The 11,446-nt window shown below is 39.7% G+C and overlaps 1 protein-coding gene across 1 annotated transcript; it reads left to right on the top strand.

Annotated features, from left to right (window-relative positions):
* Positions 1–2,909: 2,909 nt before the first annotated feature.
* On the top strand, positions 2,910–7,598 carry LOC108386201 (olfactory receptor 7G2-like). The gene is made up of 2 exons (XM_073219484.1): positions 2,910–2,926; positions 6,611–7,598. The coding sequence occupies exons 1-2, from the start codon at positions 2,910–2,912 to the stop codon at positions 7,596–7,598; spliced, it is 1,005 nt and encodes a 334-aa protein (XP_073075585.1).
* The last annotated feature ends 3,848 nt before the right edge of the window (positions 7,599–11,446 follow it).

Raw genomic sequence — 11,446 nt, 5'->3', positions numbered from 1 at the left:
CCATCCTGTTCCCTTAATCCCACTTCACTCCTGTGATAAATAAACTGTCCATTTGTACACTGGGCATGTTAAAAGGCAAAATTCAGCTCAGGTCATTTGAAGACCTAATTGGTTTATCAAGCAATTCATTGACAGCATCCCATCCAGCAGGTAGAGAGATGGGAGGTTTTATATTCACAAGAGCAGGACAAGTAAGTTATTAGGAAAATTTTAAAAAAGATGGATTATTTCAGGCCAGGGCATCTCTTCTGGGGAAAGGGACTGGCAGGGTTTATTGTGCAGATTACCTCCCTAGTGCTGGTAAGGAAATCTCAGATCAACTCTTAAGAGGTCACGTTCTTGGGACAGGTTGATACCGTAACTAACTCTGGATTTGCTGTCATGGGGGACAAATAACTCCATTTTGGGTCTGTTGTTTCTTTTCTATGACTTTCAGTATATAGCATAACTGAGCCACATCCTAGGGAAAATGACTTTGCCAGACAAAGCTTGATTTTTGTATCTCAACATCCCAGGGAGCAGTAAATGGTTTCCCTTTAATGTTGTAATTCAGGTAATTAGAATTCTCCTTGGTCATGTTTGGGAGTGGAGAGGGAGAGGTCTTTCTCTACTCCTCGAAGACCATAGGGAGCCTTGTCAATTTCTTCTTACGTTTGCATTCCTTTTTTCTCCCTGATAACTTGATGGGGGATGTCTCTGTTCCCAGTGATGAGGAGGAAGGGGAACAAGGTGGACAACCAAACTGACCCTACAGGCTACACCTGCCCTCTCCTGGTGTCCCTATTAGCATGTGAGATACTTAAAGATGCAGAGTTGTACAGAATTGGAGCACAAAATCCAGAATTTACAAATATTAACATGTTGCCATTCGAATTATCTTCCTAATGTCAAAATACAGAAAGAAGATAAATTCTTTATATTCTATTCCCTTCCCCTCCTTCGCTTTTCACACCACCAGTCATAAATTTTGTTTCCAGGGTTTATTTCAAATTGTTATTACAGAAATATGTATATGTGTGTATGTATGTATGTATCTACATAATATGCATACATTATATACATATAGGTAAACAAATTTACGTGCATATATATGCACATGCATAGGAATATGTGTACATATGTAATATATATGTGCCCATCAAAATGCCTAATTGAAAAGAGAAAATTATGTCATAAATGATACATTACACAGTTAAATTTGATGACCCAGAGTGAAATGCACCAAGAGTGATGAATCACAAAATGTATTAAACACCAGTTTTAAATGACATTTTCAGCATATAAAGAACTGAAGCACAGAGTACGGATGTATTATGGACAGTATCATAAGGGAGGGTGGGGACACTTGAGTCCCCTGGGCCAGGATCCTCACCTGAACCTAAACTACCTGGTGCTGTCACTGGCCCCTGTCAGGCTCCTGCTCCCACACCCACAGACAATGAACTGCTTTGACTGAGTCACTATATAAGCTGCTCCGCCCAGTGCTCTGGATGCCCTGGATGGAGGCAGAGATGAAGGAGGATTGCAGACCTGCCGACTGTCTATTGCAGACGTGATTCTAGTGCTTGGAGTATCGCAGGGAGAATAAATCTGGGTGATAAACACTTTTACCCCAAGAATATTCTATTGTTATTCCTCCTTCTCACTGAATCCATAGTGAACTTGCCAAACCTGAAACCCCTTGACAAGACAGGGAGGAAAAAGTTTTGCTTTACTCTCCTAGGTTCCCTGACTGGGTCTGAAAATTAAACTGACAAATATTACTAGGAAGGAAGCATACACAGTCATTTAATATTTGTTTTTTGTGACATGGGAGCCTTCATAGGAAATGAAGACTAGAAGAAACAGTTACACATGAATATTTGTGTGCTAGGTCTGATAAAGACTGGAAAGTACGAGAGGTCAGAGGGAACGGGGGGCACCGAGCAGGCCGCCTTCTCGAACCTCTTCTCTGTGCCCTTTGCCTTTGGACACAAGGATACTCGCTGCCTTTGCCGACCGGGAGGGCTCACCTGAAGGTTTTCTGACTTGTCTCAGGGAAAACATGCTGGAGAAGGTCCGAGTGAACTTCTTGCTTCTGATATTTTAAGAACCTCCTTTGACTTAAAATTTTTGACATACCAAGAATCCATATTTTGGGGTAGTGTTTTCTGAACCCCCACACTTTCACATGAATTATACTAAGAACGCATGGAGAAATAGAACATATCAAGGTCAATGTAGTGGTTCCCTCTGGGAAGGTAGAAATTATCAAGAATGTGGAAAATAAAGTGGGAAGGAAGGGGCACTTCACATGTACATGTTATTTTATTTCTTTATGAAAACTTAATGTGAGATGACAATGTATTTTTGATGGTGCCCGGTGACTTTTACTAGGAAACATTGCTTAAAACACCTTAACTGTATTTATAAATATTTATACCCACATTACATAGTATGTTTTCCCACCTAAATTGGACTTGGGTTTCTTGATATGCACGTTCCAAGCCAACAGTGAAGCTGGTTCTGATTCCCCAGGGAGCCTTTTCTGGAATGTGGGGAGGAAGAAATTTCCTCTATTGCTCAAGGTTCTTCTGCTTGTTTAAGAATCAAATTGACAGGAGACAGAATAACAGGAGAAAAAACAAAGTTAAATTTCTTATGAAGGAGGTGTTCATAGCTACAAATGCCAAAGACAGTAAGGACCATGGGTCTGTATGTCATTCTGAAGGAAGGAGAAGTGGGGACGGGCCTGAGATTACAAAGGAGAAGGGAACCAATCACAGGCATATGAAAGAGTAAATATTTAGTAAAAAATGTTTGCTGGGCTACACAGAAATGATGGCACACAGAGAGGGAAGGTACAGCCAAGCCACACCCTTTCCTGTCTACCACCCCTTATTCACATTAGAATGTAGTTACCTATGGGGATGGCTGTCCTACCAGAGTAGGTGCTCCACCTAAATTGTTCTTATGCACTAGTCAGGTAACCATTTAATAATGTACATAACTGTCAGATCACTACGTGGTACAGTATAATACTGTATATCAATGATACTTCAAAAAATACCCAGAAAAATATTTTTATTAAACTGAGGGGAGAGGTCAAGTTTCTTTCTGAATCTCTTGGGCCTTCATTGCTTTCAACTCTGAGACAATATGCAAGTCCCAGTGGCACATCTTGGGGCAGCCTGCTCTTGGCCCCTACAGAAACAAAGATGCTTTTGTTTGTAACTATGAAAAGAACACAAAATTAATTAGAGAATAGTGTGTGTGTATAGATGCAAGGCAAGTGAAGCCAGGTAAACAGACACAGGTGAGTAAAAAATAGTTGGGATGCAACCATCCTGAATTCCTACTGTCTGTAGATTTGGTCTGTAAGGGTTTGCACTGCTCTGGGATCAGAATGACACTAAATTGGCTTAGCTAATGAGGACTTGGGATATTGAGCCCCAGGGAGACAGAGAGTCAGCCTGTGACCACCTCACACAACAGCCCCGCCAAGTTAGCAACCAACACACCTGAGGCTCCTCCCAGGGATTCTCGTCCTTCATCGTGAACCAGGGGCCTCACCCAAGGTGTCTGCCCTTCCTGAGGACAGACCTCCATCTTTCACATCCAGGAGATGCATTGCACATCATTCCTCAGTAAAGCCACCAGGTAACCCAAGTTCCTGAGTTAATGCACTGGAAATAAGGGCCAGTGTTCTACCAAAATTCTTTGCTGATATTTACCTTTGATTCTCTTTCCTGGTTCTTGATACCATGATTGTGTAGAACACCTGTTGTATTGTCCCCACAGCCAATCTGGGGAATAAGAGGGTGGCCCAAGAAACTGTGATTTCTAGTACCTTTCTAGTCTCACCTGTTCTTTAAAAAACTACCAAATATTTTAAGTAAAAGCAGCAGAAAGTGTTATTTCTTATTTGTTTCCTTTTATTTTTTATAACTTAGCACATCAGCATCACAAAGAAAGGATATTGTGATTTTTAAAAGGCATATGCCCACCCCTCACTCACATCAGTACAGAATGAATGAATGCTGACATTGTATTGTATTGCCTTCAGGTGTTTATGTAAAATAACACAATAATATGCCTACAGAAGGTGCCGCTATTGAATTACCCTCTCTCCTCTCCCACTTCTGGAGGCAAAGTACCTTGAACACAATGGCTTCCCTCATGCATGACTTTGGACTGTATCTGCATTCATAATTATATTTATAGAGAGGCAGTAAGCATAATTCCTATTAGGACATGAAGAAATAAATTGTGATGTAACTGTATAATAAGATAATTCCTGAGGTATTTTTATTTCAATTTCTTTTCCTTTTTCTTTTTTTAAAACTTAAATAGAGTTGATTATGGTCTTGTTTTTATATAAATGCAGCTGGACTAAATACCAAATTAATCAAAAAATAAATTACATGAGAGAGCCAACTGTAAATGACATATCCGGTGTGGTCATATTCACAAAAAGGTTTTAAAATTCACAACAGTGCAATTTTTTGTGGTATCATAATACTAAATATGGTAAAAAGTGCAGAAGAATCCTGTTTATCAAATTAGTGTTGCAGTTCCTTGTGGAAGTAAAAGAATCAAGATTGTATAAATACATGATACAGGGACTTCAAATATATCTGTATTAAATATTGCAATAAAAACATCTAGTAATGCTGATATAAGTGAATTTGATAATGTTGACTGGTTGGTACCAAGATCTCCACTGGTGTATTTGTAATTTTCTTTCACTTGAATGATTCATAGTAAAAATAAATACATGTGTTTAGGATCAAGAAATATTCTTAAATTTCTCATGCTGTAGGATTTCTGTCATATGTTTTTTTTCTCCTGTAGGTTTTCGTTATTTATGTTCACTCCAATATCTAATTATTTTTGTTATTTAATTCATTTAAATTGCTGTGTATTTCATCCCATGTCCTTGTCAGATGAATAATGACATCACTGATGTTTCCTTCATTCCTTTTCTACATGATAAAGGTTCCCAACTGGAGCCTCAGCTCTTAGTCTCTTCCCTGAAATTTGCAGCTGTCACAGGTGGGATGTTCTTCTTGATTGTTTTCTTCCACTTGCCGAGCCCACTGCTTTCTTCTGATGAGTGACACATGCCAGGAGCTGCTGTTCATGGCAGAAAAGGAGAACCACGATAGGAAATGTGAGGGTGGGGGTGCCCTGTGCTGACTGACATGCTGGATGTGTTTCTATTCATCGTCATCATTGTAACATCCCCATAAGGTCTGATGAGGGTTCCCGTTACACAAGTGAGGACACGAGGCCTCTGCAGAGACAATGTTCCCAGTTCACAAAGCAAGTGCTGCTCTGGACTGATCTCAATGTTTGAGTTCAAGTAATCCTCCAAATGACAAAGGCTGTCGCAGCCACTGCAGGCTCCCCAGGAGAGCGAGGACCACGGTTTCACAGAAACCATCCCGTAGGTCACTTGATTAGCTTGTAAATAGCATGTATTTCTGCATTATCTTATCTCGGTCTTCTGAGGACCAAAAGATTGTTCTTATTTTCCTATATGCCAATGCAGTTCATTCTTCCTCAGATGTAACTGTTTTTCTTAACGATATGACACTATTACCTATTCTCTCAGTATGAGGCAGAGAATCTCACCAACACAGTGTCTGCTTCCTGTAGAATGAACCACTACGGCAGACGAGGACCGTTTCAACCGGGGTGTCTTACGAGCTTCAGGTTGATGGGCAGCATTTCTTCTCTTTGCCAGGAGCAGAGCGTATACTTGGATGGATGCCTGGACCTGCTACATGCTACTTCATGGGTAGAGGTAGACATATCTTACAAGAAATGGAAAAGATCTCAGGTATTGTTTAGAACGAAAATGTTGAAAATATTAAATGATATTATGAAATCTGTATGATAATAAAGGCTGGTTCTGTGTCATCAGGGGAATTCAGAGAGACTTTCAAGAGAGTTAAGTCAGCAGACACATGATGTAAACTGAGACCCAGTCTTTGTTGTGCACCGATAGTACTTTCTGTCCGTGACCTAGCCTCAACTTACCCAAGTATCCTCATGGGTAAATGGGATCATAGCATATACTAATGCATCTGTGATGTGACTGGTCCTACAGATGATTCTGAGAAATGCCAACTATTGGGGACCATTGTTCTAGATGCAGATTTCATAAAATTATTCTTGTCCTTCTGTTTGTTTGAAGGCATGGGATGTTTCTAAAGGAAATGCCATGTCTTATTATTGGTTTCAGTCTCAGCACTTGTCACAGTGTATAAAATGAATTTGGTGACCTCTAAAAATTTGGGTCAGTTATGGGAAGACAGGAAAGAAATAGTGTGAGAGATGGCGATGGAGGGAGGAATTAGCAGAGGGACAGATCTAAATATACATCTGGGTTCACAATATACACAGAGGGTACTGTCTGTTTTGATTTAAGCACTAATTCTCAAATATTAGCATGTTACAAATTCATCAGGAGGCTTGTTAAAATACACATTTCTGGTCCTCACGCCTGAGTTTCTCCACAGTAAGGCCTCAGTAGTACCAAGAATTTTCATTTCTAAGAAGTTCCCAGTTGATGTTGCTGCTGCGAGACCAGGAACTATTTTTTTCACTGTATTTTTCATATCAGATTCATCAACAACATGAATCACACAGATGTTTCAGAATTCCTCCTCCTGGGATTGACAGACAATCCAGAACTGCAACCCTTCCTCCTTGGGCTGTTCCTGTCCATGTACCTGGTCACAGTCCTGGGGAACCTGCTCATCATCCTGGCCGTCAGCTCTGACCCCCACCTCCACACCCCCATGTACTCCTTCCTCTGCCTCCTGTCCCTGGCTGACATCTGTATAAGCACAACCACCATCCCCAAGATGCTGCTGAACATCCAAGCACAGAATCAGCACATTAGCTACACTGGCTGCATTGCACAGATTGGTTTTGTCCTATTTTTTGGTGGCTTTGAAAACTGCCTCCTTGCAGCAATGGCCTTTGACCGCCATGTGGCCATCTGCCATCCACTGAGGTACACGGTCATCATGACCCCCCGACTCTGTGTCCTCCTGATTCTGCTCTGTCTGCTCCTCAGCATGACGGATGCCCTGCTCCACAGTCTGATGGTGCTGCGGCTGTCCTTCTGCACAAACAGGGAAATCCCCCACTTCTTCTGTGAACTTGCTCAGGTCATCAAGCTGGCCTGCTCTGATACCCTCATCAATAATTTCCTGATATATTTTGTAGGCAGCCTATTTGGGGGTGTCCCTGTATCTGGGATCATTTTCTCTTATACTCAAATTCTCTCTTCCATTTTGAGAATGCCCTCAGTGGAGGGTAAGCAGAAAGCCTTTTCCACCTGTGGGTCTCACCTCTCAGTTGTCTCCTTGTTCTATGGGACAGGTTTTGGGGTGTACATTAGCTCTGCCATTACTGACTCTTTCAGGAAGGCTGCAGTGGCCTCAATGATGTACATCGTGGTTCCCCAGATAATGAACCCCTTCATCTACAGCCTGAGGAACAGGGACATGAAGGGGGCCTTGAGGAAAATAATTACTAGGATACATCTGTCTTTAATGGGGTCACCTGCTTTGTGCTTGTTTTTCTTAAATGAGTCAAAGTGACAGGATTCTTTAGTAAGCAACCTGCCTGTTTTCCACCACCATGTGGCTCTAAGATGATCAGATCACATGATGGCCCTGTGCATCTCAACATGAGCTTGAAATGTGATGATACTTTTTGTCCAACTCCAGGAAGTTTGAAAATGACTTCAGTTTTCTAAACTTAGTTTTTTTGCTCAGGGTCCATAGAAGCAAAACTGAATCAGGGTTTCTAGTTTAGGTGACCTTTTTGTAGACTACCCCCCAAACAAAGAGCATTGTAGAAGGTGGATAGGATAGGGCAAGCTTTGAAGCAAGGCTGTGATTATTTCTCGAGACTAGCTTTTGTCTGATCTGTGGTTCCGACCATGCCGGTTGCATCCCAGATTTAGGCGTGCAGTGGGGCAAGGCAGCTAGCCTTTCTAACCCCAATTTAGTACTCAGACTAGTCATTTGTAAAACATACCCTTCCAAGGCTACTTTAGCCTCTACTATACTAATTTTCATTAAGTATAAAATGGATATAATTAGATTTTCCTGGTGGTTTGAGATGACTGTGCGAAATTTGAGACTCATCAGTGGGAAGCAGATGTAGGTGTCATTCATGGACATAAAGCCCAGAGGCAGAGACCTGATTGTCCTTCCCTCAGTCAGTTGATACTAGATCTGTCCACAGAGTCAACAGAAGACATATGTGTCATGGGTTGGATGGTGGTCTTCAAAATATATGGCCACATCCTAATTCTTAATATGATTTAATATAAATATCATATAAATATTAATTTGTATCATCAGGGTGAATGGTACTTACTTAGAAAATCGAGTCATTTCAGTGGAAGACATTCAGCTGGATTTTCAGAGGGGAGAGACAGTGAATGTAATCACACATATCCTTAAAATAAAGACAGATATGCAGCCAGACCCAGAGAAAAGGCAGGAGCAATGTAACCATGTAGAGAAACTGGGTCGATGCAAAAACATTTAATTGCCAGCATTGTAGAGTTTTGCCCTACAATAATGTCATTTTTATAACTTTATACTTATTTTATTGCTTTTGAATGTGCATATATACAATGTGTTACAAAGGTTAACTTCTTTTTGACCTTATTAAGGTTTCAACTTAATGAATGAATATCACTTCTTGGTTGTCATGCTCCTCATTGCAGTCCTGAGAATTCAATCATGTTGCTGGGTTTAGCAGATATTTGTTCATTTTCAATGCCCTCTATTAACATTATATATGGTTACAATGCAAAAGACAGGTTTTACGGTGTTGATGAATATTTGGCAGATATCTTTACTTCTTGTGAATAAAGTTGTCTGAATAGTCTCTTCTGCGTCTCCTGGCATACATCAGAGGTGGTTTCATAGCTGGAATGGGATCATTGGCTACTGGGATGTATCTTTCCTCCTTTTGCAGCTTCAAGGAGCGTTGCTGAGCATTGGGACCAAGTTTCCCTCACATTATATGGTCCTGCTATTCTACGTCATCACCAGAACATTTTCATTCACTCTGATAAAGGGCTGTAAAATATCATTTATTTAACTTATATTTCTCTTACTATTAGAGTAAGCATTTTCATAACTTATGGGCCATTCATTTACCCCATTGTGTGAAAGCCATGCCTGTGATATTTCCATTGAAATCCGTGTCTATGATATTTCCACAGAGATGTTTATCTCTTTCTTATTAATTCATGTGTACATTGTTCAATTGATTAGCCATTCTTTAGGAGTTTATGCAGTGCAAATCTATTCTTTAGGTGAGTGGCTCATTTTCCATGTCCTTTATCCACAATGTTTGTAATGCAATATTGTGATAAATTTTGAAATAGTTTAATATGTCAACATTTTCCCTGATGATTGGTGCTCAGTAGGTCTTGATGTTGAAACCCCTACTTACTTCAGTCTAAAGGACTGGTACTTTGCCTTTTCCATTTGAGGCATGAAGGTCAAATTAATTTTTATGTTTGATGTGAGATAGGAATCCAAATTTGTTTTTACATTTGAGAGCTTTTTATTGAACCGCCCATCCATTCACTATAATGCCAGTTGGTAATAAGTACACTGCTCATGTACACATATATAATAGACAAGCTTCCCTGCACCAACATACTATGTCTTAATTATTGTATCACATCAGTCAGCTTAAACTAAATTTATTGCATGAAGAAACAAGTCCCGTTTTTTATTTTTCCTTATAATCAAAATGGCACATTGCAACACAGGTTGCCCACTTTGATAACAATTGCAACATTATTGACTACAAACCCTGTAACTTTTATTTATAGCCCATAAGGTTTAAAATATAGATATATAGTTTGAAGCTACTAGTATGAAATTGAGAAACATCGGTAACGGAATTCTAAAAGGGAGTGAAATAACTGTTCATATTAGTCCATACTGATTATAGAGTACATATTAGAATCTGCTCAGAGAGTGATACGCATCAATGTGATAGAACACTAGGCCCTTTCTTTTACCTCCACATAATAACAATAATTGGCCCATCCATGGATTCTTAAAGAGCCATAAAGCTTCTATACCTTGCAAAGTTCTCATTGTTTAATCCTCAATCCTTCCCCTAATAGAGTTATCACAACATGGATTCAGTTTACTGTTTTTATTGAAGTAATTTGATACACAATCTTATATTGGTCTCAAATAGAAAACACAGTGGTTTAAGTTACCCACGTTCTTAAATCCTCACACCAACTAGAAGACTTACCACCTGTCAACATAGAAAGATGTTTCTGCATCTTTAGCTATACTACCCATGCTATGCTACCATCCCTGTGACCAACTTTTATTTTTATTAAGAATTTTTCTGCTCCTTTATCCCCTTCACTCTCTCCATTCAACCTCTCTCCCCTATGGTAACCACAAGTCACTTTCACCTGTATCTGCTGCTGTTTTGTTCTTTTTGTTTTATTTTGTGTTTAGATTCCCAAAATAAGTGATTTCATATGGTATTTGTCTTTCTCCACCTGGCTTATTTCACTTATCATAATACCCTCTAGATCCACTCATATTTTTGCAAATTGCAGGATTTCTTTCTTTTTTATGGCTGCTTAACATTCCATTTTGTATATGTACCCTATTCTCTTTATCCATTCATCTATTGAAGGACACTTTGATTGCTTCTGTATCTTCACTATTGTAAATAATATGGCAGTAAACTTAGAGGTGCATATATCTTTGAATCAAAGATTTTGTTTTCTTCAGGTAATTTTATAGAGATGGAAATACTGCGTCATATGGAACTTCTGTTTTTAGCTCTTTTAGGAAGCATCACACTGCTTTTCACAGGGGCTCTACCAATTTACATTCCCACCAATAGTGCAGGAGGTTTCACGTTGTTCTACATCCTCACCAAAACTTGTTATTTCTCATCTTTTGTAGAGTGGCAATTCTAACTGGTGTGAGGGATATCTTACTGGGGTATTTATTTGCATTTTCTTATGATTAGTGATGTGGAGCACATATTCATATGCTTGTGGGCCATTTATATTTCTGCTTTGGAAGAATGTCTGATTCAGTTCATTTCTTACTAAGATACTTTTCTTTATCTTCTTTAAGCATCACATTATTTTGGATTTCTTCTTCTGTCACTGGCTACTATTTCTCTGTCTCCTACAATCATAATCCTCATCTCCCCACCCTACACCACATTTGGATAAGCATTCAGTCTCTCTCTGTAGCTAACATTACTTCTTTGCAACAGCATCTGGACTCATGGCACGTAGGCCATCAACCCACTAAAGACCCTCAAACAATGTCTCCATAAAGCTCCTCTACCTTGATTTCCAAAAGTGTATATGCATCTGTCCACTGACATCCCCACATAGATGCCACACAGGCATTTTGAACCC

The sequence above is a fragment of the Manis javanica genome, chromosome 13 (genome assembly GCF_040802235.1).
Source record: "Manis javanica isolate MJ-LG chromosome 13, MJ_LKY, whole genome shotgun sequence".
NCBI classification, from domain to species: Eukaryota; Metazoa; Chordata; class Mammalia; order Pholidota; family Manidae; genus Manis; species Manis javanica.
The sequence above is the reverse complement of the archived record's forward strand: the minus strand, read 5'-3'. Positions and strand labels throughout refer to the sequence as shown.